This window comes from Penicillium paradoxum (genome assembly GCF_028828445.1).
Source record: "Penicillium paradoxum strain IBT 22861 chromosome Unknown utg000007l_segment0_segment0, whole genome shotgun sequence".
NCBI classification, from domain to species: Eukaryota; Fungi; Ascomycota; class Eurotiomycetes; order Eurotiales; family Aspergillaceae; genus Penicillium; species Penicillium paradoxum.
Window position 1 is genome coordinate 4,192,679 of NW_026643185.1, and position 27,984 is coordinate 4,220,662.

The window sequence follows — 27,984 nt, forward strand, 5'->3', positions numbered from 1 at the left end:
GAGAAAGAGGGAGCAAAAATAAGGAGAAATGAAAGCTCCACAAGAAGACGATTCCAGATCGCCCGGGGCAATAGCCGTGTGAAAGATATTAGAGCGATAGGCAACATAGAAACGAGCACTCATTGGCCTAGCCGCGAAGATAAGGCTAGATCATTGGCTCTCCCAAGAGACTCGTCGATGCCGACGAATAGACCGATCATCCTCCTCGGAGTATGTAGGCCCAGTCCGGGATCCGTTCACCCGCGCAGCGGGTGGTGGATTAATAATGACCGCCATAGCGGACGAGATGGACATAGACCGGGACCGACATAGCATTGCAGAATGACGAGGAGAATACGGCGGTGGTGGCGTCTCTCTCGTTGCAGTGGAAGTATTACCGTAGCTGCTTGGAAAAGAGATAGCCGATGAGCTGTCGGAGGTGACTTCTTCATCGTGATGATCGGCGTTCTTCTCGTCTTGCGGATAAGAGTTCTGTGACTCTGACGATACGGATGGGTCACGCATGTGAGCTTCTAGAGTCTTCTCGTGGAGACTCATAGGACGGGCTGTGTACTGCGGGAGTGGCACCACGCTAGAATAGCCCCCATCCTGCGAGTCAGAGTGCGAGGGACCGTGCCCATGGCCACCCGTTGGGGCTGAGCGGATGAATTCGCCTTCCCCAGAGACTGTGAAGCTCCCAGTCTGGGTGCCAGTGGGATTGAGTCCTTGGGTCGTTGTTTGGGGGGATGCATGATATTTCTCGTCCTGTGCATCTCGGGCCAAACAGCCACAGAGCGCTGAGAAGAATGACATGGTTTAATATGTCTTCGTTCTAGTGTCTAACCAACAATGATTTGGCTCTAGCAATAGAATGTTGGTCTGTGAGGATCGTAGCGAGAAACACTTCTGGGCAAGAGCTATGAACACTTCAGCCGTTGAGCCTCAAACGCCGATAGCGGGCTGTACCCCACTTGCGTTGATAAGCCCCAGACCTGAACCGACAAACAGCGATAAGTGGAATCAGGTATGGGAGCTAAAGAGAAGTGTTCATTTAGAGAGGGAAAATGAAGAGAATGAGGGGTGAACAAAGAGGCCAGATGAGAGCTGACAGTATGAGGCACACGAGGCGAGGCACCCGCAGGCACCCGCAGGCATCCAAATTCCGGGAACTCGGAGCTGATTGGCTGGAGGTCAGTTCGGCCTAAGGCCTCGAGACGCATTCGTATTCTTTTCTCATCTCAGTGTTCTTTTGAATCCCTTTATTTAGCATTAATGTGATGTCCTATCACAACAACAGCCCGGGTGGTCTAGTGGTATGATTCGCGCTTAGGGTATTCAAAACCTGAGCAATATTGCGCGAGGTCCCGCGTTCAATCCGCGGCTCGGGCCTGTTATCTTTTTTGCTTCTTTCTTTTTTTGTAAACCCCAATCAAGCTTGGCTATTCGAGTGTATTAAACTGCTCGATATTCATTGATTACCTAGAGGGATATTCAAAGACAAGCAAAGTTAGTTAACTTCAATTTGGGGTATATTCTCAAGCAAGCAAGCATAGCAACCTAAGTATGTACAAAGGTGCATTTATATAGTTATTTACTAGCTAATTGGGTGGATATGCAACAAATACCAAGAATCCATTGAGGAGATGAGCGGGAATAAAAGAAAATCAAAACTATATATATATATATATACTACCCTGTCGCTTGCGAGCGACGCGAGAGGTATTGTCAGAGAAAAAGCACGATACTAGATGAGATCGAACATAAGGTGCCACCATCATGAGTTCAAGATTGTCCCGACTCGACATCAGTCGTCCGGGTTCTCCCCGAAGAGGAGGCTGCAGGCGCCCTAGATGATCGGCTAGTGATCCGACGTAGTGTTTCATTGAGCCTGGCCCCATCGTTCTGAGGATCCGGGCGCTTGTTGCTCCAGTCTACATGGAAAAGCGGCTTCAAGGACGAACTCCACAGATTTTTCATTCTGCCATATCCCAGGGTGCAAACAATCAATGGCACAAATATCGCAGCTGAGATTCCATCTGTTCACGACGCAATTAGCTCTGTGTTCTTAGAAACTAGCATATGTCAGTAAATGGATACATACAGACTCGCCAGTATATCCAGCTGTCTGGAAAGCTGACATTGTCGCCAGCATGAGGGAATGCGCTGATATTGAGTGCAAAGAAGGAACAGAGGAATGACAAGGGAGCCTGGAGGATGATTAGCTTATGATTCATGGTAAAGATTCCTGCAAACCTAGCAAGAGAATGACTAACAAATACAATAGTCACGATTGTGAAAACCAATATTGTCCTTCCTTGATCAGTGGTCTCTTCTGCCTGGTTACGAGCTGCTTTTGCTTCTATGAAGTTTGCATGTTTTTGCTTCAGATCCAAGAGGTAGTTCATCTGCTCGGTGGATATATGAGCAAGCTATTCGATATCAGAAGAATTCGTAAACATTGTCTTACCGCATCGTTTGAAATTTTAGCATCCTCGTCCATCTTCATAATCTTATCCAGTCGCAACCCGACGCCGGCTCGTTGGTGGTAGTATTGCAAGACCCGGTCTTTGAGAATCGCCGTTCCAAGGGCTTCGAGATTTGTTTTACCCACTAGACTGAAGAGCTTCTGTGTGAGATCCTTCTGGTCGTCTAATATACGCTCAAGAATATTGAGCTCGTCCCGGATGTCTTTGATCTCTTCCAGGAGTTCGATGTCGCGATCAAGGGACAGGTAGTGATCGTCCATCCCCAGACCGTTCCTGAAGGATTTGAAAAGGTTGACTTCTTCATTGGCCTATGCATGGGCAGAACAACTGTTAGCTTCAATGGTTCTGGCGAGTTAAGCGGACTTCATATCGGAGGCTGGGTACGATGGGGTGAAATCCACCTTTCATACGGTATAGGCCAAGTATTCCTGCTTTCACTTACAACAAAACCTATAGATCCTGCAAACATATCAAAAAGTGTTTCTGAGCCCTCTCCGGTCCGTGCTTCACATTCATCAATCGAGTTCACGCAGAAGCTGGTGATCAATGCCGCGAGATGGTAGACATTTTGGATCTGAGGGCGCATTTCTTGATTGATGTGTTCATGGATACGATCTAATGGAGAGTCTTGGTGTTCTTTGTCTCGTGTTCGATTCTTTTCAGTATGTGGAAAGCATGTGATGATGGTTTCTGAGAACTCTGTCAGCTTCATCCATATAGACATGCATATGTGTTTTCAATGTCTCCAACATAAGCACTTACTTTCGTCAAGAACCCATAGCCACAATTGATCTACCATACATAGCTTGAAGTCTGCTTCGTATTCCAAATTTGGAGTGAGAGACTTGTTGGTGCTTTGTTCACTGCTCTGTGGCCGTGAACTCGTTCTCGTCTCTGTAGACGATTGTTCCCTATGGAGATGATGTGCGCGTGAACTACTCTTTCTCGTCTGATAGCGCCTAATGACTTGATCTGCGTCTCGTCTCACGGTATCAGGTAAAGAAGTATAGAAGTATTGATCCAGTGTGCGCGATTCGTGTCGTTGTCGAGACTGTGAGGCGTTTGATCCACGCTTTCCTTTACCATCCGAGTCAGCGGAAGCAAGCGGTTTTTTGCTAGTGTGTTGATGATGAGTCGTGTGCGATCCACCGCTTAAAGAGGTATTTTTCTGGTCTTTACTAGAGCCCTTGCTCTGTTTCATCTTCTTGGTACCATCATCTTTAGCCAGAGACAACGCATCAATGAAATACTCGATGGCCTCGATCATATCAGTAGTGGCTACCTTCTTCATACGACGGCTTGAACCTTTGCGTAATGAAGAACCCCGGGCGGAAAGGGAATTGTCTTCATTGCCAGCACAGTCAACATGACGGTGTAACAATGCTATGGTCTTTTGGGGATCCATGCTGTCATACTCGGAGGTTTCAGGGTCCCCCGTTATACATCGAATGGCATTGTGAATGATCCCTTTGATGAAGGGATTGCAATTTGGGTCTCTTAGTTTGGGAACCGCAGCGGTAGCTAGTCCCTTGCAAGCATCTTTTCGTTCAGTCACAATCGCTGGGATGTCTTCAGACAACCCGATTGGGCTGGCAACTTCGGCTTGTTTGATGTCTTGTCTTCTCTTTCTCTGCTCTCTCACGGTTTGGAAGGCTAAAAAAGGCATCTGTTGACCGTTAGTGTGCACATTTAAATGAGACTGGGGAGGCTCACATAGAGTGCAAGCCTGCATTGCTCCACTTGCTCTTGCTCATTAGCATTTAGAACGTTTCCGCCATCGAGTCTTGGATGTTGCGAGGTACTGCGCATGTTGTTTCGCGCGTCCCGAATATTGCTGCCATATCCTCCTGGCCCGCCAATGATGGGGGTTTGGCTTAATATCGATCTTTTGTCATCGTTATCTGCTGGCACTCGACGTGGGTCACTCTCAAGTTGCCCTTGAGAGCCACCCAAGTTTTCACCCAGTGAGGGCGCAGGCACAATTGCTTTTGGCTCCCCTAGTATCTGGATGCGATGTCCTGTATCTTCTGGATCTCCTTGCTGGCCATCATCGGCGATCACACCTTTATCAGGTGTTGTGGTCTCCAGTTTACTTTCCGGTTTGGTGGGAGCATCAACCGACTGTGGGGCATCGGGCTTCGTTGCATGTCGACTTTCTCCCCCAGAGAGGTCTCGAGTCATAGAACTAGATGTCTTGTTATTTTGCGTTCCTTCTTCTTGTACAGTGCCGTCGTCATTCCCCTCGCTACCAGGCCCCGTATTCTTCTTTAGGGTCGATCTTCCCCCCCCCCTTCCCCTTTCACACCCCGCGCCTTCCCATCTCTCTTACCCTGGCTGGCCTTTGTTTTATCGTCCGACTCCTGCTTCCCCAGCTTTGCTTCATTGTCGAGAAACTGGATCAAGGTAGAGCTTTCCCCTGACCCATGATCCTTCATTTGGAACTACTTCAGGGTTAGGCTTGGTCGGGTTCACTGCACAACCCTTTCATTTGCACTTACGTGTAATGTTGGGTACATGAAGCGTGATCGTGCCGACCCAGAATGCTCTTTTCGAGTTCTTTCCACAAAGTTCTTCCAGTGTGTATATTCCAGATCAGATCTGAAAGATTCGCAATAGATCATATCCATTAGATCTCGAGCCATTTCCCACTGGTCAAAAAAGGTTAGATGGACTCATAATTACCAATAGGATATAACTCACGTCATTCAAGGGTAGGTGAATCCATCGAAAGTCAGGCATCCTCCACTTGGCCTTGGGCCCCCATTCGCTCCATGATTCTTTCATTTTCTTTTCCGGGCCATCTGTGTAGATTACCTCGTAACAGTCGCTCTTTCTTTGTAATGTGTAGAAGTCCCTGCCTAGGCGATAGAAATCCGAAATAGTGCACAAATGCTGTCTCATTTCTTCTTCCAGTTCTCCACTTATTGTTGGCTTTTGGGGTGCTTCTGGCCTGGGCGGTACTCGAATTGGGCTTTCAAGAAGCCCAAGCATGTCAAATTGCTTCTTGCCTTCATTGTTCATTGCCTCCTGATGATATTTTGTGGCCCATTCAAGAACAGTTTGACCATTATCTGCAACAGAGAAGGGAGTCTCACCACGCATGAGCAAGTGTCGAACAACCTCTCTTGCATGTTCACTCTCCCACGTCACTGCCCAAAAAAGTCCCTTGCAAGCTGGATTCTTTGGCTTGTTTTCATCTGTTCTAATATTGTCGAGCAGGAAACTAACAATAGGCCCATAACCGCTGAAAGCAGCAACCTTGACAGCTTTGATGGTGTTTTCTTTGTTGCGTATTTGTTCTTTGTGATTGACCATCAATTTGGTAACAATATCGCTCTGGTTACTTGCAGATGCCCAGTATACGGCCTTTGAAATGATCTCTGTCTTATCATCTTCCGATTCCAAAACGGCGAGCGAATGATCGACCAGCTCCCAAGCGCCATTTCTAGCCGCCCAGAAAATAACGTTGGGAATACCCGAAGTTGGAAATATGCCTTTGAGCTTTTCTGCAATGGCTTCAATATGATCACGATCACTGCGGATAATTGTCGGCCAGGTATCGGGTCGATTGTCTTCAACATCCAGTGGGCGCCTGAAGAGACTGAGGAGAAGTGCCATAGTTTCATTCCCATTATCTTCGTCAACCGCAAGAGACAAGATAGATTCACCATCATCATTTCTTCTGACCAAGGCACTCGAAGACATCTTGTCTATCATCATATGTCGAATTTTAACATCGGGACATCTTCGGAGAAATGCAATATGTAGTGGCGTGTTTCCCATATCATCCACTTTGTTGACAACATCCGGCTTACAGAACTTCAAAAGCCTCTCGGCTGTCAATGGTTCCCACCAGTGTAGTGCAAAGTGGACGACAGTCATTCCGTGACAATCAGGTCGGTTTGGATCCAAGCCTTCTTTCAATTCCAGACTCACTCCGCTAGCTTCGCGGTTCTGGAGAAACAGCCACTCCAGAAATTCCCAACGGCCCCATTTAGCAGCATGGTGCAAGGCTCCACGGCTCTCATAATCAACAGCATATATCATCGATACACACTTTTCAATCAAGAGCTTCGCAATTTCGACATTGCCACCTTCCGCACATCGCAAAAATGGGTTGCCCCGAGATTTGTCCTTGACATCGACATAAGCACCATGGCCAAGCAGCCATTCTGTATAAGATAATGATCCTGACTCTGCCGCGAAAAACAATGGTGTTTCACCATCGGCTGTCAGTGCATTTACGTCAATCGGACATCTTCCTCTGCTCCAAAATAGATCGAAGAATGCCCATTCCCCGGAAATGGCTGCCATGTGCAGCAATGTCCTTCCGCAATCGTCGATGACCTCCAGATCCGAGTCGTCTTTGAACAGCCTCTTGGCATTCTCGACCTGTGCGCCTTCTACGGCCATGTATAAAGCTGTAGCTCCATCTCTAGATCTCCTCAAGTTGCGATTCGCTCCGTTCTCCAGAAGCAGGTCTATGATCTGCTCGTAATCATATGAGTAGGCTGCACGATGCAGGGGCGATCCCCACAAATGTTGCTGGAGATTGGGGTCGGCCTTGTGTTCCAGCAAAAGCTCCATTCTTTTGAGATCCCTTCTAATAACTGCTCTATAAAGAGGCGTCTCCCCGTCCAAGGGATCCTGAAAGTTCGGATTGGCCTTTTGCTCTAGCAGCAGCTTCATCAGATCGATGTTTTCCTCTTCACATGCTGCAATCCAAATAGGTGTCATCCCATCTTCATCCTTGGCGTTTGGGTCGGCCCCGTCTTCCAAAGCTTGTCGAGCCGCCTCAATATCGTTCACTCTGATGGCATCAAACAAGGCATTCGAGGGCTCTGAAATCCCATCCATGTTCGTCTGATTTTGCTGTTACGACAGATGGAAAGAAGAATGCTTAGAGGAAGTTCAAGAAAGTGAGGGTTCTATGAATGTGGATAGCGAATGAAACTTGAGCTCAGGGCTCTTCTTGACATTTGAAGGATGTGATTTTAACGCGGGGTAAGGAATACCTGATGACAACGTCGACATCCGGAGCGTGCTCAGTACTTTGGACACGAACAGTAGATGGGATCCCACTACTCCGTACGGAGTAGTGATAAGCAAGGCTAAGGGGCTATTCTACATGGTAAGTTTGCTTCTATACGGAGTACTCTGTATGATGAGCTGGGTTCAGCTCGCTTGCAAAACGCCTCTGAGAGCCAATCGTGACTCGGTAGGAATACCATTTCGGATGAAATATGCATTAGCTTCCAGTCAAGTTGGAAAACAGTGACTATTTTTGCTTTTGCTGGCTGATGTCGGTTGCATCACGGCGATATCAACCCTCATTGGTTGCTAATAATCCTTGGCATCTCCCATTCTTGCTGATCACCGTGGCCGCGAACTAGTTCGGCCTAAATACCCACAAGGGGACGTGTGTCAAGTGCTACTCCATATTTGACGCTGCCTAGGTATGTTATGGCCCATGGGTGTCATGGCCCCGGGTGTTGGATATAGTACCTTGGTACGCACCTGTATATAGTCCTAAGAAGTAAAGCTCCACAGTCCATACTCCGTACACATTCAGCGAGTTTCATATAAGTTACGGTGACTTAAAAGCTGGTGTTTATAGGTATCTTATCATAACTGGGTTTCACACTTTCTTGAATGGTATGATTATACCACCATTAAAGATTGAAATGAGTGAGAGATATACGGCAAGAGATTAGCAACTTTCCAAGCAGCAAAGCATGCCATGAAATACACACATACTTGCATGGAAGTGCCTACAACATACATATGTGTTATGCGTATGTATGTATGCGTTCAGATGAACTGTCCAGTGGATGGGCGATAACTGATAACCGATAAGATCACCTTTGATAAGAAGGGCGGTGAACAAACTACCCGTGATGATTGGCTGAAAAGTGGAAATGATCGAGGGGAAAGAACATACATGGGCAGTATGAAATCATGTGATTGAATGGCCCCGCCAATCGTGTTGCCGTCTGGATTTTTTTTGTTCTCCCCGCCTTCTCCCCCGACGATTAATTAGTCGGATAATAATCTTTTTCTTTTCATACCGAGACTTTAACCTTGAGTCAGACAGACTCCGACTATCCCAGGCATCATGACTCTCGATATTAGTATTGAGCAAGTGACACAGAATGTCGAGCCTCCTACAGTCCCCGCCCATCGTTCCCACGATCCCTCAAACAACATGAAACGGACCGACCCCTTCCAATTCGGTTCACGATACCTTGAAAAAGGCGACGATGTCTTTGAGTTCAATGCTTGGGACCATGTCGAGCCAGATGATGAATTCAAGGCCTTTGCCGAGACCCAATATGCGAAACAGCGCGAAACTCGAGTGTCGGACTTTGACCGGACCCGATTCAACAACGAGCCCGCCAAGTGGTGGGACCTTTTCTATAAGAACAACACTGCCAATTTCTTCAAGGATCGCAAGTGGCTGCGCCAAGAGTTCCCAATCCTCGCTGAAGTGACACAGAAGGACGCTGGTCCCAAGGTCGTCCTGGAGGTTGGCGCAGGAGCTGGTAACACTGCGTTCCCACTGCTCGCCAACAACGAGAACGAACACCTGAAGGTTCATGCCTGCGATTTCTCAAAGTATGCTGTGAAGGTCATGCGTGAGAGCGAACACTACAACGAGAAATTCATGTCTGCTGATGTATGGGATGCATCCTCTGTTCCCAGCGAGAACGGCGACTCCCTCCCACCCGGCCTCACAGAAGGCTCAGTTGACGTTGTGATCTTGATTTTCATTTTCTCTGCTTTGGCCCCGAACCAGTGGGATCATGCCATCCGCAACATCTATCGTCTCTTGAAGCCTGGTGGCCGTGTGCTGTTCCGCGACTATGGCCGCGGTGACCTTGCTCAAGTACGGTTCAAGAAGGGTCGCTACTTGGCTGAGAACTTCTATATTCGGGGTGATGGCACACGCGTTTACTTCTTCGAGCAGGACCAGCTCGTCGACATGTGGGGTACCTGGAGCGCAGAAAATGGCTTGCAGATTCCCATTGGCGATGAGGCATCCGAGACAGAGAAGGATCAATCCCAGGATACAGAGGAGCAAACTCCAGAGGCCAAACAATTGGCAAAGGAAAATGGAGCGTTCGAGGTTCTAAACATGGGAGCTGACCGCCGGTTGATTGTCAACCGTGGTACCAAACAAAAGATGTACCGCTGCTGGATGCAGGGTAACTTCCAGAAACGTGGCGGACCTATTGCTGAGAGTATTGCTGAAAGCTCTCAGTAATCCTTTGAATCACCAATCAGGTGATGGTCATTCCAGATGGCTATTGACCATCACAAAAGTCTCAACAAAGGAGAAGGGATTCACTTTCTCCCAACGAGTCTGAGTCATTGTCAGATCATCGCAACGTTTCCGCTCACAATTCGAGCTTGATATTGAGTTTTTCGCCATTTCCTTTACAGATCTATCGCAAATACCCATCACGCTGAGACCTGAAACACCATATTGTTTGAATAAACCCAGTGACTGAAATTGGGGCACCGCCGTCCAAGATTGAGAGAATGACTCGGACTATTGTTGATATAGGGCACTGCCTTCATCATGGCGTTATGAATATACGACACACATTAGACAATGTCATAGAATTTGCAAACAAACTCAAGCGACAATACCTGCCGTCAAAATAAACTCATTGATTACTACTCAGTGTAAACTTAATCTCATTATATGCCATCATGTGATGTTCATTCAATTCAAATGGGCCCATCTAGATTCCAATATTAGACTTTCAAGGTTGTCTTTTGAGTCAGGTGCTTGGTAGCTACTCACTTGTAAAGTTGGCCATGATGGTAAAATGCGAGCAGGGAAACAAAATAACATCCTCTACACGCAGTGGAAGAACTTATACGATACATATCAAGGAAACGTCATCATGAGTAGAATACGTATGTGTTATGTTCGAAGCTTTTATAACTGTACATGGTTGGACACTACAGAGTAGAGATGCGACAAATGCATCTCGAACATCCTTCTTGGGCTTTCTTAAGGGTCTGTCTGTGAATATTTAAGAGTACACGCCAATAGAAGCAGGAGCTTATGACAAAAGATAATGAAAATTGCAATAAAAATCTTAATATGTTCTAACCAAATATTGACCAAGGCAATCTGCAAGATGTAGATGCCTATAGTGCGGTAAATGCGTCCAAAGTACACCAGTGAAAACCAAAATGTGTGCACACTCTGAATCTAGGTAGATTTGACAGTGTCGCCAACAAGGGAAAAAAAAAGGAAGAGGCAATGGGATTCTGTACAGGCCAATGCTCTGAGAAGTGAAGTAATAAAAAGGACAATCAAGACATACTCCATCCATGCGAGCGAAACGGCACCAACTGTGTTGAGGGTTCCGCAGAAAACAGAAAAGACAGATTTCATCAGAGGAGCCATAGCAAGTCGTGACTAGCAGTGAGCTGCTAGTCTAAACATCTAATCAGGGAATGTTGAAATACCAAAACCATGTACCCCCATGAGACTTGCTCATGAGCAAAAAATGCGGACAACAATCAGCAATGTAGGGAGATTCGTGTATGTTGGAAGATATGTTCACAACGTCATGCTCGGACACTCGCCCTGGGCTCGTTGGAATGCTCCTGCAAACAAATCCTGCATGGCCCGGTAGTGGAAAAAGATACCACCCAAGACAGCCAGATGCCAGATATTGTGGCTGCCGCCGACGTAATCGAAGAAACCTGGCTTCCAGCGCTCGGGGACCTTGGAAGCATAAACACACGCACCGACGAAGTAGACCAGGATGCTTTTCACGACTGGTGCATAGAAATACATGGTCCAATAGAAACCACGCGTGTAAGATAGCTGGGCGATCGGCGAGAAGCCGGTGAGTGCAAGGGTCACGAAAAAGCCCACGCGGGCCCAAGCCATGTCATGGCGGTTGAACGTTGGGTGCCAGGGTAGAATGATGCCACCGACACCCAATGACATAGTAAGCAAGATGTACGTCCACCGAGAGAAAGGCTCGCAGTAGAATGCGGTGTATTCGGTGGTCACGATAGAGGCAGCGACTAGCATGGAAATTCCAGTGTAGTCCACGCAAGCGAAGCGTTCCATCAAGGATTGCGAAGCGATACTGTTCATGGTATGCCAAATAGTGCTGCAGACCAGACACTTGCATGCAGCGAAGAAGAAAACGGCAGCGATGGCGACGTCGGACTTAGAGCTCATGTGGAAATTGGTGTGCAGCGGGTAGAAGTAAAAGGCGATGGCCAGGACGATAACGAGGCCGATCACATGGGACCAAATGTTGAACATTTCGTTCGAATAGGCGAAGACTGACGAGACACATTCAACCTTAGAAGTGGTGAATCGATAGCCATTGATGATGTGTGGGTTGACTCGCCATGGATGGGGCAGTTCATCGTAGTTGATCAATCGCTTCTCCTGGGCGAGTCGAATCGCTTCTTCAATAGTATCTCGCAGAGTATTACGAGTTCGGCGAGCACACTCCATGCCCTCGTCAACGATTTCCCGGGCGTGAACCAGCTTTGAGTCCATGGCCTTCCATCCATCGTCCAAGGTGCCATAGATGCCGCGATCGCGAACCGCATGTACTCGATTCTCAAGCTCGGACAAGAAAGACTCCATCAAACGCACCCCGGCTTGCGCCTTCTGCTCCAAGGTCTCTTTCGTGACTAGGGCTTCATTGTATCTATCCTCGAGGGTTTCGACCAGAATCTTGGCCCGCTTCTTGCCACTTCCCATCAGCTCGCCCGAGGCGAGGGAACATTGATCTCTGACGGCCTCCAAAGTAGCATAGCCGCGTTTCAGACTGGCGTCGACTTGCACCATATGGGATTTCCGGTATTGCTCGATCCATTGCATTCGACGTTCCAGTTCGGCCAAGAAGAGTTCGACCTAAAACTTGGTTAGACACATTGTTACCCAACAGATTTCTAGCGAATGGAACCAATCACACACCCTAATGAAAACCGCATCTGCATCCTGATAGTCGCACGAAAGTTTTCTAGAAGCATGGAACGAATGTCTCCGCCGCCGATCACGAAGAACTCCGGTATCCTCGCCCGGGATCGCTGTAGCGAAGGCAAATGCCTCTTCGGGAGAAGCCTCCACTGCCATTGAAGAAGTGCCACAAGCCATAGGCGTAGTCGAAAGTGAGCCTGTCCAGTCTTAATCAAAGGCCATGCAGTTTGATAAAGTTGCACAACAAGCGTTGAGAGGCAAGGGTACCCGCACGGCCGAGGGATCCGGAAACGAAATCAGACAAAGCCCTGTGGACTTGAAAAAGACTTGTTAAACAAAAAGGAACGAGGGGTACATCAAGAATCCAAGAAAGGAAAAAAGGAGGGGAATGTCAGACGTAAATCGACGGCGCTTGGGGAAAAAAAAGGGCCAAGTTCCCCAACCACAACCCGACCTCGGGAGGGCACATGCGCCTGACGCCGCTCTGATTGATCCATCTCGCCTCTCCACCTTATTTTCTTTCTCGGCTTTTGTCTCTCGCCACTCCCATCGGATCCTTATCCACCATTTACAATATGGCTATCAGTGAGATTGTCGCCGATGAGTCGCTCTTACCGGTTCTTCAGACTAGCGCCGAGACTCTGGTCCGCTGTCAAGAATTGCTCACTATCCTAAACCCTGACGCCCTTCCCAACGATGCCGCCAAGCTTCGAGATATATCCTTGGCCGCGTCTAAACAACAGAAAATCCTGTTCGCACTGTTGGCCCAACTCCGCGGGCAGAATCGGGATGCCATCTTTCGCGTGCGCGACACCAAGCAGTCAACGGCAGAGGCTCGGCAAGAAATTGATCGCCTGCATCTCCAACTCCAGAACTTGTACTATGAACAGAAGCATTTGACAGGGGAAATTGCGGCTTGCGAGGCCTATGAGTGCGTGAATCTGATTTCTTAAGATGCTCGGAGTCCCTTCGAATTCTGCGAACTGACATGTTTGTTGTGGTAGCCATAAATACTTATCCCTCCCTTTGATCCCGGTCGAAGACTTCCTAGAACTTCATCCCCAACATCGCCAGTCTAGTGAGCATGAACTCATGATTGCTCGCATTGAGCATGAGCATGCTGAACGCGAGAAGCTGGAACAAGCGCGACAGGAGCTTCTGAAGCGCAAGCAGGCCTTGATTGCGGAGAACAAGAAACGGAAGAACGATCTTGCCAATCTTGACCAAGATCTCGAAAAGTTCATTGATGTATGTTTTTCTACCTCTTCCCCTGTTACGGATCGCTAATCAGACTCTTAATATCTAGGCCGCTAAGCCCATCCAGAAGATCTTCGAGAAGGAATACTAGATATTTGCATGTGGAGGTATAGCGTTCGAAGCCTACTAGGGGCTTGATCGCTACATTTAATCGGCGTTACTGGTTGAGATACCCTTGTTTTATGAATTTGAAATACTTTTGAGCCGATAATACCTAATACCATGATCTCCATTCGATCGCTCTGTACGGAGTAGATTGGATGCGAATCCGAGGGCTTCGAACCACAGGGGCACAAAGGTAGCATTGTCCAAAGTATATGTAATTCAACAATATGCAATTTTAAATAACATCACATACGTAGTTACCTAGATCGAAGCCAATGTGTACCGGGGCTAGATGCTGCGCTGACTGTGTCCCTCCATGCGGCCACCGTTGTCCGTTGAAGATGGGGGACTTCTCCGCCCGGCTGTCAACTTCCCCCAGTCAACACTCGATTGGATAAACAATCACGCCTTTGCTGCTCTAATTTAGAGCACAAAGCATGTCCCGACTATGACGACCAAAATAGGAGACCAGGAGTCTCCTCAGGCTTCGGCCACCCAAGTTGATCCCCAACCCAGCGTCAAGCGCGCTCCACCCCCAGAGACCCCGGCTGCTGTCCAAACGCGATTTCGAGTGATAGCAGCTTTTTGGGCCGTTATCATATTCCTTGGATTTCCAATATGGTGGAAGACAACATCCATTTACAGAGCTTCTCTCCCCATTGAGGAGATGGTGGATTGGGCCGATGGCAAGGTACGACTTGCGGAATCATCCGTGGTGTTGGGGACTTGGTAAATGCTAATAATGATCTCTACAGGCATGCCGACCAGTGTTCCCTTTAGAGATTCACCTTGCGACTCCCTCGATGCAGTCTGTTGAGGCTCAGCACCTCCTCCGCACGACACAGCATACACTTGATGATCTCAATGAGTTCGCAGCTCATCACCTACGGCTCAAGTTGACCAACGACAGCACAACAACAGATTATAATGGGGATGACAGCTTGGAAAGTGCCAGAAATGATGCGCAGGACACTGCGGATACCGCGTTGACTGTTCGGCTGTTACCCCAGGAGGGCATCGCAGGCCCTCGGTCAGAGCTTCATGCAGCTACGACGCAGCTCGATGTCTTCTATCCGCCAAATCAGGTCCCAGTGCCTTCTTCCTCCAACTCTCCCCTTTCTGTCTTCATTGCCGAGGAGCTCCAGCGCTTGTATGGAGAAGAAAAGGCTACTATAGCATACATTTTATCTGGAAATACCGCTGGGCTTGCTTCAACCTCACCACAGCTCGCCGAAGACATCAGCCGAAGGCTGCGCCGGTCAATGAAATATACCGAAACCTACCACCTTTCATTCTCACTCTTCACCCCGAGATCTGAGCCTTCTTCGTGGGATATCGAGGCTGCTGTGAATGAATATGTCTCCCCCTCTCCTCCAGGCATTCTCTCCTATCAGCAACTTCACAGTCGATACACAAGTGCAGCTCTATGCGAACTTTGCACCTACTGCGCCAACCCCGGAGTATGATGAAGCCGAGGCAGCGTGGACATTGAAGAAAGAGGACCTAAGTGCCTTCGTCAACGCTGCAGAATGGCCATTGAACCCAAGCATCGGCAGTGGCCCGACAATTAATTTCATCCTTTATGTCCCAGACCCCTCACAGTCGCCACTCATTGTCAAGGAGAATCGCGCTTCTAGCTGGATAGTTCCTCAGTGGGGCGGAGTGTTCCTTCTTAATCCGCCGCTTTCCAATCCCGACAAGCAGGGTGGCCGGTCCAATCCTGCCCATCTCTCCCAGGAATCTCTGGGCCCTGCATTCATGACATTCTCTCATCAACTTCTCACTCTTCTCGGTACTCCTAGCACCCCTGCCTCTCTTCCCCTTCGCCTTCAGACCTCTATTCGCATTCGCGCGGCCACTCTTTTGCTTTCTGCCTCATCCACAATGGGCTCTCTTGCCCGCCTTACTGAGTCCCTGCCATCTATCCCTATCCCCGCCACCGTGGCTACTTCGGTATCTACTACTATCTCTCATCTTGGTGCCACCTGCTCCTACCTGCGCGAGGGTCGCTTTGGCGCTGCACTTGCTAGTGCCCGAGTCGCGGAGACAGAAGCCGAGCGCAGCTTCTTTGAGAAGAGTATGGTTGGGCAAGTATATTTCCCTGACGAACACAAAGTGGCCGTCTATTTACCACTTCTGGGACCAATTGGTGTTCCTCTTGTTGTTGGATTGCTCAAGGAACTCAAGAGGATTGCTGCTGGAAGGAAGGCGAAGAAGGCGTTAGCGTCATAGAGCAACACAACCTTCCATTATTTATGTATTCTAGGAGTCATATATACACCTGTTGAATTTATTATTTGCTACTTTTTGATGCTATTTTCATCCCATATGTGTCTTAAGGTCCCATTTATATCGTCTCCTTGGAAAGAATCTAGAATCCGGCTTCCATCTAAGGCACTTATCTTGTACAATGATCCTGATCCTCATGCATAGAAAGCTATATGGAATCTTTGAATTAGACGGAGAATTAGTGAGGTACCTATGCATCTAAACGAGTAAATCTGAACACTCAGATAAAAAGCAATACAAGCATGGATATCTTAGTACACCATCAATGCCAGAACAATCAAAAGGTCTATATCAAATGTCCAGGATCCCTGAACGGGTTTTGTCGAGCCTTTTCCCCAGTGGCATAAGGTAGTTTACCCTTCCCATCATGAGGAAATCCAACAACCTGCATCAGGTCCGAAAACCTAGTACCTGGTCGGGAGAGGCTACTCGGGTATGGCTCAGGTACCAAGACAGTGCGGGAGTGCGAGAATTCCCCAGGCGGCGAATACACCTTGATACTTTCTGTACTCGGCTGGCGCTGCCTTGGGGGAGTAACCGGAGCCGGTGGCATAGGGACAGCTGGCACATCTTTGTCTAGTCGGGGATCATGTCTTGGATAACCGGAAAATAGACTCCGCACTCTGCTGCCCGTGCGGTGGAGCACAGAGCGAGTGGAACGTCCTCCTATAGAGGATCGTCTGGCTCGCGGTGGACTTCGGAGGAAGTCTGTGCGGTAGGAAGTGTCGTCTTGGGGTATAGGGTTCGATATGCTCAATGGGGCTCCAGCAGAAGAACGTTGGGACCAGTGTGGTCCGGATTTGCCTTCTTGCATCTCGGGTTCGTTTTTGCGCGCACGGCGTCGGAAGCAGAGAGATATCAAGAGGGCAGCAATAGCACCGAAGATGGCGCCTGGGAAGAAGCCTGCTGCTATGGCTTCACCCGGGAATGAGGGGCATGATGTTTCCAGGTCTGCGAAGGTCGTGGAGTTATTGGACTTTTCAGATGATGGAGATGGTACGGGTGTGATTGTTGTCGGAGGGTCTCTTGCGCTTGTAGCTGTCGTCGACAGTGAAGTTGGGAGGGTAGAGGAGGAAGACCCAGTGATTGTTGCTGTTGTAGATGTCTTTTTGTTCAATGAACAAGTATTGTTGCCTTGGCAGCTGTAGCCAAATGGGCAGCACGCATCGCCGCATTTGGGGAGGCTATCATCCAGACGGGTTGTCTTGATCTGACTTTCAGGATAGAGACTTGTATCTTGCTGCTGAACATCACATACAATCGGCGAGATATAATCACAATCTTTACCCGCGGGACAGCAGATGGCAGAACTGGCCTCATCTAGACTGATGCATGTGGAGTCTGAAGGGCAGCAGAAATCATTTGGGAGCTTGGTGCTACTGCAGCGAGCGTATGAGGAAGGGCATGCTTCTGAACCCCTTGGAAAGATATCAAAAGAGTCTAATGCCCATCCTGGCCTGATACTGGCCATCAGAGTCAAAAGCAGCAGAACGGACGGCCGTCTGGTAATGACGGTAGTTGACCTTGCCATGCCGGCGATGGGAAAGCTCAGCTGGAGAAAAAAAGAAAAGAGAAAAGATTGACAACGGGAGCTATCCCTGGCGATCAATCCAAAACGAGATTTCAAAAGGAATATGAAGTAACACTCGTGACGGAGTCTTCATGTATAGTAAAAGTTGGAGAGTAAGTAGAGAAATCAACACTGGATGAGAATTCCACAGCAATGAATTAATTGTCAATGAACAAGAAACAAGAGCATTGAATTCTGCCTAAAACAAAGACCGATCAAAGAAGCAGAATCTGTCATTCTTCAATGAAGGCGCTACTGCTTTCCATCTGGTCTTGCACATAAAGAGTCCTTGTATGCGCCGGAGTCCTAAAATAGGCACCGGTTGTTTCAGGGTCGACCGCATGATGTAAATGGTAACACCATGGGCGCTAAACCATATTTTTGGCTGCAGAACCCCATCGGCCCGGGGTCTTGAGAACGAGGATTGGATGAAGACCAGAGGAGTACAGAGTAGGCGCTTAAAGATGAAGTAGATTCAGACGATGTGATTGGCTGTTGGTGGGTGTCTTACATAATTGCGACTAGTTCCGATCGGGAAACACGCCGGGAGGGAAATTCTTCGACGTCGAAGCTCTCCACGATTAACCCGACCATTCACAGTGCCATTCGTCATGTTCAGCCGATTTGTCCGGCCGCAGAGCGCTTTGCGCGCAGCGTCCTCTTTCTCCCCAGTGAGACTCAATCTTTCTATCGCCTGTTTCGTCTCGACTAACCGCGTTTTGACCAGAAACCTACCTCCGCCTTCTCAGGCTTCCAGACCCGTGCTATCCATCGCATTCCCCAATTGCAGCACGATGCCTACTACAAGGAGAATGGTGTTCCTGAGTTCATGTCTCCCGAGGCATTTGACTTCTCCTGGACCCAATACCAGACTCTGCTCGTTGACAAACTCAATCTGTTGACACAAGGTGAGCCCGACACTCCGACCCTGCGAAACGACACATCGAACAAATTCGGCCTCTGGCGGACAATTGGCACAAGGAATATATGGAGAGACTAACCCGACCTTCTAATATATTAGACACCGTCGATGCGGATGCCAAACCCGGAGAGTTGCTGGTCAAATACTCCAAGCGTCCGGAGATGGCCTCGGTGTTCAACTATGCCTCAATGGCCCACAACAACCACTTTTTCTTCAACTGTGTGGTTAGTATTGAGACTGATACATTTTTCGATAACAGTCACGTCTGACTCGCCTGCTCGATCTAGTCCCCCACAGCCACCACCATCCCCGATAAGTTCGCCCGGGACATCGTCGACACCTGCTCCTCCGTCGAGTCCTTGAAGATGGATTTCCTGGCCACCGCCAGCTCAATGTTCGGCCCCGGATTCGTATGGCTCGCCAAGAACCTCGAGCGCGAGGGCATGATGCACATTTTCTGCACCTACAGCGCCGGCTCCCCCTACCCGGCCGCCCACTCCCGGCGCCAACCCGTCGACATGTCCACCCACTCCCCGGAGACCCAGCTGGGTAACCAGTTCGCCGGCTCCATGGGTGCCCACGCCCAGAACCAGAAGAGCCTCGCACCCGGCGCCGTCGATGTGCAGCCCATTCTTTGCGTTAACACCTGGGAGCACGCTTGGATGATGGATTACGGTATTGCCGGCAAGGACGAGTACTTGGAGCGCTGGTGGAACCGGATTAACTGGGATGTGGTCTTCGATAACTACAATGCCGTTGGCTCGATGAAGCACTCGCGCAGCTCCATTAACCGTCATCGGAGTATGAGCATGCTTTAAGTCGAAAATCATTTCTGTGTTTGGATAATCTGTATTATATACTATCATGTTTTTTTATTTTTTTTCTCCGTGCTCATTCCTCATCTTCACAGACTCTGAACTGAGCATGTACAGCGAATCCATCCAATAGAATCGAATTGGCGATGCTCTCTATCTTTTTCTTCCACTGTAGAGGATATGCAAATCTGACAAAATGCAAGTCTAGATACAAGATATATCTGAATCCCCAAAACTCCACTAATATACAACCAAATATATAATCGAAACATCAGTGTCCATCACTGCCCTTTGCCCTCAACCTCCCGTATCCGCTTCTCAAACGCCTCAATCATAACCCCAGCCATCTGCCCCTCAACAGCACTCATAATAGTAGCATGCATCTGAGAACGGAACTCAAACCGCACCTCCAAATTAACCTTAGTCAACGGCTTACCCTGCCCCTCAGCCTGCGAAAGCGGCACCAGCTCCCACTTCGTGGTGAGGTATTCAAAAAGGCCCTCATTCGCACCGGGGAAGAACCCACTCAGTCCAGACGAAGAGCTCTTGCTAGCCTGAACATCCTTTTCCTCTTTCCCGTACTGAGCACCGCTCTTCGCCTCGACAGTCAGCTTCTCTACATCGCAGATCACGCGCGATGTGAACGTCTCGCTGAGCGGGCCGTAGCCGACTGTCAAGAACGCTTGGGTCGGGTACCCGGTTTCCGGATCGCGCGCTGTCACGGTCGACGCGGTCAGGAAGGGGAGGAATTGGCTGTAGGATTCCACTGAGGCGATCACTTTGTAGAGCAGGGCTGGGTTGTAGGGGAGGTTGCGGGTGGCGGTTAGGACGCGGTGCGGGGAGTTGTTGGCGTTGTTGTTGGGGAGGAAGGATGATAGGTCGGGTAGGCCGAAGGCTCGTGTGGTGGTTTTGGGGCCTTGGCTTGGTCGTAGGTAAGGAAGGGTTGGTCGTGTTGTGCTCATTGGCCTTGTGGGTGTTTGCTGGGAGAGTTGGCATACATTGCGCTGAGAAGGGGCTGGAGTTGGGCGACTTGGAAGTCGCAGTGTACGGATTGGTCGCATTGAGGAGGTTGTGAGGAGGGCTATTCACAGGTTCTTGTTGTATTGGTTGCTCGCAGAGGAGGAAAAAGCTTTGGGTCTGCGGAGCGGGATCTGCACCCGCCTCGGCTCGATTACGATTGCATACTCTAGATCTACCAGAGACCTATGAAGTGGACTTCTCCTTTTTTGAAAAGAAATCGAAGGAAGCTGACGAGATCACGAAAGATGGATATGTTATGACATGTGGGTTTTCTTGTTTATTCCAATTAATTGATCAAGTTGGGTATCATCTCAAGATGTTTAGTCGACAATGTACAAGAAGAACACCCAGTACGCGTCCAAGATATATCCACAGTTCACTGTCATTATATCTAGTGGATTTGATCATCCATTGGCGATACTCCAGATTGATACGCAGCGAAATCGTACATCGGATCCGCTGGACCGTCGGAATACCAGGCATTGTTATTGGAAGTACTCTCGACACCCGAGATGCGGCTGTCGTATAAGTGCTATAGATGAAGTATTAGCCCGGGAATAACAAACATAATGGGAAAACTTACCCAGTCAAGCTGAGCGGGTACAGCAAGCATATCCTCGATGACCTCTAGGGAGTTGTACGACTGCGTCCGGTCCGGATTGGGCATTGCGGAGAGCACCTCGTCAATATCGGGTGTTTGCACGAAGAATAGTTGCTGTCCCAGGGCTGATTGAAGATTCAAGTGCTGTAGGTTGCCATCTGGTGACTATGTCAGCGCAATGATATGAAGAAAGAGAGATGAGGCTTACTATTCATGGATGTTGATGACTGCCCAGTTTGAATGTCGCCACCTTTGACCCGTCTAAGCATAATACCCAGAGCGTTCGCTGCTCGCTGTGAATCTATAGTCCGATGGGTAGGCTCCATGAAGAGGCGATATGTGGTCTCCAAAAGATGTAAGAAGTCTGCACGTTCTTGGGGTGTAAGGCGTGCAGCATCGCCACGATCTGCATCCTGGGATAGTTCGAGGCAAACGATCATTGCCGAGAGTAAAGAGTCGGTATTTTGAAGGGAGTTAAGGAAATATCGCTCAGCGTGTAATTGGCCACCAGGCATGCATTCGTTGCAAATCTCTGTATGGTGTTGAAGCGCTTTTCGAGCTGCGGCCAAGCAGACTGATCGCGAGTAGGAAAACTTGGTATTAGTTTCCGCGATATACCGACGATGGAGAACAAGACGTGCTTTCAGATACAGAAGCTCTAAGGTGAAACGTCGCATGATCAGTTCTGCTGGGTCTGCGATAGACTGTGTCATTGGTCGAATGCGCAAAATGGAAGGTATCATATCATGTGCAGCTTCCAAACGACGGTCAATCTCCAAGGTCTCATCATAGGATGAGGGCTCTCTAGAAAATGCTAGGTCTGTTATTTTCCCGAAGACTTTGATGAGATGACTTTTGGCTCTCGTGTATGAACAATCCGTCAGTTCATTCTCTGGCCTATCGGGCGGCAATTGACTGGAATTCTCGTCGAAATCTGTGTCCAACAAGTTGGATGGTGGCTTTGTATCATATTGCCAATGCTGAATTGTCCGAGGAGCGCCGACTTGAAATGAGACCAACGTGTCGAGCTGAACAAGCAAGGCCCAGAGACGTCGCCGCATTTCCCCATCTAGGGCCGACAGCATTGGGTAATGACACGGATCACGATGGTAACCCATACGCATAGTCACGCGAATAGTCATTCCAAGTAGATAGGATACCCCGACCTGCGCATCTCGGTTTCGGTAAAACTCGGTCAACGAGTAAAAGAATAGTGCTTCTCCTTTGTATCGCCCTGGAGTGATATAGTTTGCTTGAATGAGACACTGTGCGGCCCTTTTCCGGAATGAGCCCCATGAAGTGATAGGGCCGGTCATGTTGGAAGGCAATGGCTCTGCACTTCGACGGAATATAGAAACTGATAGTGCCATGATTGAGTATAAGAGAGAAATCCAGGTAAATGATTTATCGGCTGGGTGGATCCAGAACTCTTCATACTCTTTCTGGAACGTAGGGGCATGAATGGCAACTATGGCCCTGTTAGTGTGCTTTTCTACATCAATGGATAACAAACACATACCTCGTGACGGTTCAGACGTCTTAAGGAAGCGAGAGACTAGTCGATCGGCTATTGAGCGTGGTGGAATATCCACAAGCACCTCTTCTTTGTTCACCGGACGACTCGTCCCAAGAAGGAGAACCGGAGATGAATCATCGTATGGATCAGTATCGACACCATCGTCGGATCTTTCTTCGGTCTGGTGTAGATCTTCTTTCATACCATTGATCTTCAAGTATGAGAGATCGTCAGCAAAAGTCTTTCAAAATGCCACAACCACTCAAACAAAACATACCTCTTCCAGGATCGCGCGCCAGTTTGCGCTGTCAATATAGCTAGTTCCCTCATCCTCAACAACCAACGTCCCCGTATCAACCGGAGTCGACACAGCATCGCGATCAGAACTGCTCGGCGAAGGCGTTGTATAATCAGTCCTAGTTTGTGATTGGCCCGCATCGAAATCAACATCAATAGAAGGATCAGCCCTCTGCTTCTGTGCAAGGGACATGACCAGATTTTCCAGATGGTGCAAGCGGTCCTGCACCAAAGTTGGGTTCAGGCGCCCATTCTGAGTCTTGCCTCGAGGCCCGCGCCCGACATAGGTGCATGATGCGGCCTCCCCTCGTTTTTTGCAATTAGTACAAGGGTAGCTGCGGCAGCATCTCAATCTATTGGTGATCAGCTGCTGCGGATATGCTAGACATACATGCCGTCTCTTGGGCGGAGCTTACTTGCGATATCTGCACGCTGTGCAGGAAAATTGCACTCGTGTTCGCTTTTTGGGGGCGGATGCCTCCGCAGCGGGGTCTATGGGCTCATCCATTATCTATGGTTATTGCAATTAGCGAGTGATGGAGATTTTGCCGGGAGACCACTCCGTTAGAGAGATCTAGCTCGAACGTTCAAAGGGGAAAGCGAAGTGGAGGACTGCTCAGCCCCAGGATCTATGGCCCCGCAATAGACACATAACGGCGGAGTTATCGGGAATAGCGTCTACAGTCTTACGATGGAAGTGATTATAACCAGACTCTTGCTTTATATTTACCTAATGTGCCTTCCTCTATTTATGTAACATCTAGTGAATCTCGGCCTTCATGGCGACTATACCTCCAGGTCCGATAATTTGCACCTTTGCTCCCTCCCCTTCCTCAAGCACAATCCGATACTCATCCCCAGCATACAAAGGGCTCGTTGCTCGGTAAGAGATACGCTCTGGGACGACCAATGTGGGATCTGTGACATTGAGGCGAGTGTCACGCCAGAGATCCAGAATGGAGATCAGGTTCAAGGGCCCATGCACAACAAGGTCCCTATGTCCTTCTACATCTCGCGCCCACGGCAGCGAGTAGTGGATCTTGTGAGGGTTGAAAGTCAAAGCAGAGAAACGGAAGAGTGTCACGGGTGTTTGCATTAGGGTTCGCGTGTGCGTGTTGCCCTCGGTGGAGATGAGGGATGAGGTAGGACTCGGGGTCGCGAGATGGGATGTTGATGACGACACAGGGGCGCTGGATGCTGCTGATGCGGATGGAACAGGTAAAGCCTTACGGAAGACCCAGTTACTATGTATGCCATTGTCAGTATGTTGGATCTGCGACCTTTCGCGACAAAGGGAGGTCGGACCGTCGGTCAATGATTGACACGCCATGCTCGTTGGCAAATTCTTTCTCTACTCCAACAACGATCATCTCTTCGCCGGTCTTTTTGACAATCTTGGGTTCCGCACTTAGTACCCGCGTTGTCTCCTGCACCTGCTGTCCTACCCGCAACGGGTTGGGTTTCCCATCCACGCGAGGCCACAGTACCTCGCCGCCTGCCCACATGCGCCGGGTGAATGGCACATCGGGGTTGTATGATGCGTCGGTTCCATCAGCTCCGAGTTCATTTTCCAGAAACGCAGGCGTGAAGTACGCGAGGTGGTAGCCTGGCGGCACCGGTACTGCGGATTGCGGGGCGGAGGCGCCATTGGACAGCGAGGGAGCACCGGGGAAGAGAGTTGGGCGATTGAGAGTGAGGGTGAAAAGCTGAAGTTGGTTTGCATCTATCGTTTGTGTGCGTGTTTGGGGCCCTAGGGATTGAAAACGCGCCAGGAAGGACGAGGCTACCGAAGCAGCATCCGGGGAGCGGAGGCGCTGAGAAATGGAGAAATTGCGAATTGCGCCCGGTCGCGTTCCTTGTGCCAGCACGCGCGGGCGCATGGCAGTAAGTAACGACAAGCTTGAAGACATGATGTTCTGGAAAAGAGTGGTCAGAATGTAAGACCCAAGGAAGAAAAAAGAAGAGAAATAGCTGATCTCCAAATTCATGCGGGGAAGCCGATGTTTTCCCGAGTCGGCTTTATACTTGGGATGGCTATACACCGGCTAGTAGACTCTCAATCCAATTCTTTCTACTTTTATTGCAGAAGTCCCCATTTAATCACTCGAAAGACGTGAAGCTGTACTCCATAAACGAGGGTGGATTCATCTTCCAGTGCAGGATTGTACTTCTAGACGTAGCTTGTTAGCGTAGATTGGCCCATCTGTGAACTGTTGTGCAGGAAACCCCAAATATCCAGCTGTCCTAAGATACTAAATAGCCTTCCATCCTCTCAATTGTTTAAAGATAGTATAGCCGATTCTATGAAATTCAGAGATAGGCCACTAAATATTGAGAATAGCTCTTACTCTCAATCTTCGATGCCATTCAAACTCTTGATCTCGATCACAGCATCGTGCTGCGAGTGCTCTATGTCCTGCTTTCGTTGAAATGGTTCCAGCACCGAGATCGACGAAATCAACGTTGGAGTTGCTGTAATCTCTTCAAGCGGGCATTAGTCAAGGCTGGTTAATAATAAAGCCTGTCTGAGCAGCAAGGCTTCTTGCTATATCCTAAGTTGTGCTCGTGGGCCTCCTCGAGGAATATTTCGTATCTGATAATCATAATTTCGCTCTTAATATACTCTAAAGTGACACCAGTGTCATATCCTGTACAGACCTGATTATGGATATGGACACCTAGGCAGTTCCTCTCCAGGGCTCGCGAGTAAGATAGTCTTCCTATTTGGGGAAGACCTCAGCTTCCAACCTTCCAACCTTTCCCAACGAAAGGAGACCTAGATTTGTAACGATCCTGTCGCCCACGGATAGCTTGAAGGTTGTAGTCGCTAGTGGAAGTACAGAGTGACTGGGTATTTACAGGTCAAGTAGTTCCAAGCCACTTGTGCCACAATGGAATGTCACGGACAGATCAATCACCCATACTGCCACATTTGTGACTATACACGCGTAAGGACCTTCCAGATTGCATAGTCCGGGGGTTTAGACTGTGCTGGTCAGTTTCTGCGATGCAAAATCTCAAATGGAAAGTCATAGACGTGGATAGTGGGTCGATACCTACTATGATTGATAATCCTTCGGCCTTCGCAATCTTCGGAGTTAACCACAAGCCTGCGAGGAGCTGACCACAATACAACAAGAGATAGGTCATCTATGTATAGACAACATTCGTCCGTCTCCGTCGGAGATGGTGATATCGAAGTCCCGTAGATTCTGGTGATAAATATCCTCCGATCATCTTCTACATCCTGTTTTCCTTTTTGTTTCCATCACTCACAGTTCCTCTGGCTTCTCAATTTTCAATCGTCATTCACAATATATCATGGTTGGCACCAAGCTCATCTGGGGCGGAGGCTCACTTATGGTCGAGGCTTCATACCCGACTCTTGAATCCATCAATACAGTCCTCGATATTCTCCATGACAATGGTATCAAAAGTATCGATACTGCCAGGATCTATGCCAATTCCGAGGATCGTTTGGGCCAGGTCCACGCCGGTTCCCGATTTTCCATCGATTCGAAACATCCCGGTGGATTTGGCCCCGAGCCTTTCACCCCGGAGTCTTTCGTTGAGACCTTGAACACGAGTTTGGATCTTCTCCAAACTGAGCAGGTGAGCTTCTGACAATGGGATATTGAAAAGGGTCCAGCTTCTGATAGTATTCCTAGCTTGATGTGTACTATATCCATGCTCCCGAGCGAAAGAGGCCACTCGAAGACTTGCTGGCGAGTGTCAACGCGATGTATCAAGCCGGGAAGTTCAAGCGCTTCGGGCTTTCCAATTATCTGGCCGAAGAAGTCGAGGAAGTGGTCCGCATCTGCCGCGAAAACGATTATGTTGTGCCAAGTGTGTTCCAGGGAAATTACTCTGCCATTGCACGTCGAGGCGAGAAAGAGATTTTTCCAACGCTGCGGAAACACAACATCTCCTTTTATGCCTATTCACCCATCGCAGGAGGCTTTTTGACCAAGGATGTTGAGACAATCATCTCCGGCGGCGAGGGCCGATGGGATCAAAGCACGCCAGTAGGGGGAATCTATAATGCACTATATAACAAGCCAAGCATGCTGGAGGGCCTGAAACTGTGGGGGAAGATTTCCGAGGAGTCTGGTATCTCGAAGGCTGAACTGGCCTATCGATGGGTGGCGCACAACTCGGTGTTGGAAGGCAAATTTGGAGATGGAGTAATTTTTGGCTCGCGGAATGCTGAGCAGCTCCGTCAGACGCTTGCTGGTTTGAGCAAGGGCCCTCTGAGCGCGGAAATCGCAGAACGGATTGAGGAGGTGTGGAAGATTGTCGAGCCTGATGCGCCGCTGGATAACTTCAATTCATTTTTTAAGTGAGACAGAATTGTCTGGGGTTTGAAGAGTGAAAGCATGGTAAATAGCTGCTAGTAGGGGGGAGTGACAGGTAGTCCTATTGTGGGAGGGAACACAGGGAACCAGCCAAGATTATTAGTGGAGGATTCAATTTGATCAAATGGTTTTCTTAAAGAGATATATTCCACGTACAGTGAAAGAAAAGAATCAACATAAATAACTGTCAAACAACCAACAAGCTGATGTTGTGGGGGTGGAGTCATGGTGGGGAAATCATGTGGGCCAAAAGTGTGAATAGCCTCAAAAAGACCGAAGGGGGAAATTCCATTAAAAAAAAAATTAAAAAAAAAAACGGACCCGATGGTTCTCATCTCGGCTAGTCTCTGGGGACAGTTTCCTCGTTGTCCAGGACACACCTCGCTCAGTCACGCTGAGGCCCCAGGAAGCCCCCTTTTCAGTGGGAGTTACGTACTTCCTGTGTCAGACGAACTCACAGATCGGCAACCCGGTCTAGCCGTGAATCGAACTCCCAGCCTCACTCAACGTCCAGTCCAGAACGAGGGTTTCCGTCTGAGCTACGGGGGCTGGGGGTCTGTCATTTGGTTGTGCCCTTCCCTTTCTGTTACCTTCTTAACGTTTTTTCCCCCTCAGGCAGCATCTCAGGGTTGCTCTTGCCTCGAAGACACTTCCACTGTGCCTGCCTTCCAAAGTCCTATTGTAACTTCCTTCCCAAGGGCTGCAGCGCTGCGTTGGTTGCCTTTCTCGTGGCATGAGACTATCCCAGACACCCTGACGTATTTCCCATCCACGTCATGAGTAGCTAAGCTTTCTCAGC

At 48.9% G+C, this 27,984-nt stretch overlaps 12 protein-coding genes across 12 annotated transcripts; 5 read left to right on the top strand and 7 right to left on the bottom strand.

The window, feature by feature from the left end:
• Positions 1-150: 150 nt before the first annotated feature.
• Positions 151-792, bottom strand: N7457_009078 (uncharacterized protein; the record flags this gene model as incomplete). Its single annotated transcript, XM_057180121.1, has 1 exon — positions 151-792. The coding sequence occupies one exon, from the start codon at positions 790-792 to the stop codon at positions 151-153; it is 642 nt and encodes a 213-aa protein (XP_057028507.1).
• Positions 793-1,761: 969 nt separating this feature from the next.
• N7457_009079 (uncharacterized protein) lies at positions 1,762-7,322 on the bottom strand (the record flags this gene model as incomplete). The annotated part of the gene is made up of 10 exons (XM_057180122.1): positions 1,762-2,015; positions 2,081-2,186; positions 2,253-2,408; positions 2,447-2,773; positions 2,908-3,155; positions 3,228-4,131; positions 4,179-4,636; positions 4,795-4,906; positions 4,964-5,113; positions 5,166-7,322. 10 exons carry the CDS (start codon positions 7,320-7,322, stop codon positions 1,762-1,764), a joined length of 4,872 nt encoding a protein of 1,623 aa, XP_057028508.1.
• Positions 7,323-8,580: 1,258 nt separating this feature from the next.
• Positions 8,581-9,729, top strand: N7457_009080 (tRNA(Thr) (cytosine(32)-N(3))-methyltransferase; the record flags this gene model as incomplete). The annotated part of the gene is made up of 1 exon (XM_057180123.1): positions 8,581-9,729. One exon carries the CDS (start codon positions 8,581-8,583, stop codon positions 9,727-9,729), a length of 1,149 nt encoding a protein of 382 aa, XP_057028509.1.
• Positions 9,730-11,046: 1,317 nt separating this feature from the next.
• Positions 11,047-12,594, bottom strand: N7457_009081 (hemolysin III family protein; the record flags this gene model as incomplete). The annotated part of the gene is made up of 2 exons (XM_057180124.1): positions 11,047-12,372; positions 12,436-12,594. 2 exons carry the CDS (start codon positions 12,592-12,594, stop codon positions 11,047-11,049), a joined length of 1,485 nt encoding a protein of 494 aa, XP_057028510.1.
• A 419-nt stretch (positions 12,595-13,013) lies between these two features.
• N7457_009082 (uncharacterized protein) lies at positions 13,014-13,786 on the top strand (the record flags this gene model as incomplete). Its single annotated transcript, XM_057180125.1, has 3 exons — positions 13,014-13,369; positions 13,443-13,686; positions 13,745-13,786. The coding sequence occupies 3 exons, from the start codon at positions 13,014-13,016 to the stop codon at positions 13,784-13,786; spliced, it is 642 nt and encodes a 213-aa protein (XP_057028511.1).
• A 462-nt stretch (positions 13,787-14,248) lies between these two features.
• Positions 14,249-16,032, top strand: PIG-S (GPI-anchored transamidase GPI17; the record flags this gene model as incomplete). Its single annotated transcript, XM_057180126.1, has 3 exons — positions 14,249-14,491; positions 14,556-15,146; positions 15,178-16,032. The coding sequence occupies 3 exons, from the start codon at positions 14,249-14,251 to the stop codon at positions 16,030-16,032; spliced, it is 1,689 nt and encodes a 562-aa protein (XP_057028512.1).
• Positions 16,033-16,375: 343 nt separating this feature from the next.
• On the bottom strand, positions 16,376-17,620 carry N7457_009084 (uncharacterized protein; the record flags this gene model as incomplete). The annotated part of the gene is made up of 1 exon (XM_057180127.1): positions 16,376-17,620. One exon carries the CDS (start codon positions 17,618-17,620, stop codon positions 16,376-16,378), a length of 1,245 nt encoding a protein of 414 aa, XP_057028513.1.
• A 650-nt stretch (positions 17,621-18,270) lies between these two features.
• Positions 18,271-19,399, top strand: sod4 (mitochondrial 37S ribosomal protein mS42; the record flags this gene model as incomplete). The annotated part of the gene is made up of 4 exons (XM_057180128.1): positions 18,271-18,330; positions 18,387-18,567; positions 18,681-18,805; positions 18,869-19,399. The coding sequence occupies 4 exons, from the start codon at positions 18,271-18,273 to the stop codon at positions 19,397-19,399; spliced, it is 897 nt and encodes a 298-aa protein (XP_057028514.1).
• A 278-nt stretch (positions 19,400-19,677) lies between these two features.
• N7457_009086 (ubiquinone-binding COQ10-like protein) lies at positions 19,678-20,457 on the bottom strand (the record flags this gene model as incomplete). The annotated part of the gene is made up of 1 exon (XM_057180129.1): positions 19,678-20,457. One exon carries the CDS (start codon positions 20,455-20,457, stop codon positions 19,678-19,680), a length of 780 nt encoding a protein of 259 aa, XP_057028515.1.
• Positions 20,458-20,807: 350 nt separating this feature from the next.
• Positions 20,808-23,023, bottom strand: N7457_009087 (putative C6 transcription factor; the record flags this gene model as incomplete). The annotated part of the gene is made up of 5 exons (XM_057180130.1): positions 20,808-20,948; positions 21,000-21,175; positions 21,226-22,485; positions 22,537-22,744; positions 22,811-23,023. The coding sequence occupies 5 exons, from the start codon at positions 23,021-23,023 to the stop codon at positions 20,808-20,810; spliced, it is 1,998 nt and encodes a 665-aa protein (XP_057028516.1).
• Positions 23,024-23,590: 567 nt separating this feature from the next.
• N7457_009088 (hydroxyacyl-thioester dehydratase HTD2) lies at positions 23,591-24,740 on the bottom strand (the record flags this gene model as incomplete). The annotated part of the gene is made up of 2 exons (XM_057180131.1): positions 23,591-24,074; positions 24,136-24,740. 2 exons carry the CDS (start codon positions 24,738-24,740, stop codon positions 23,591-23,593), a joined length of 1,089 nt encoding a protein of 362 aa, XP_057028517.1.
• Positions 24,741-26,151: 1,411 nt separating this feature from the next.
• On the top strand, positions 26,152-27,173 carry N7457_009089 (aldo/keto reductase family protein; the record flags this gene model as incomplete). Its single annotated transcript, XM_057180132.1, has 2 exons — positions 26,152-26,442; positions 26,499-27,173. The coding sequence occupies 2 exons, from the start codon at positions 26,152-26,154 to the stop codon at positions 27,171-27,173; spliced, it is 966 nt and encodes a 321-aa protein (XP_057028518.1).
• Between the last annotated feature and the right edge of the window lie 811 nt (positions 27,174-27,984).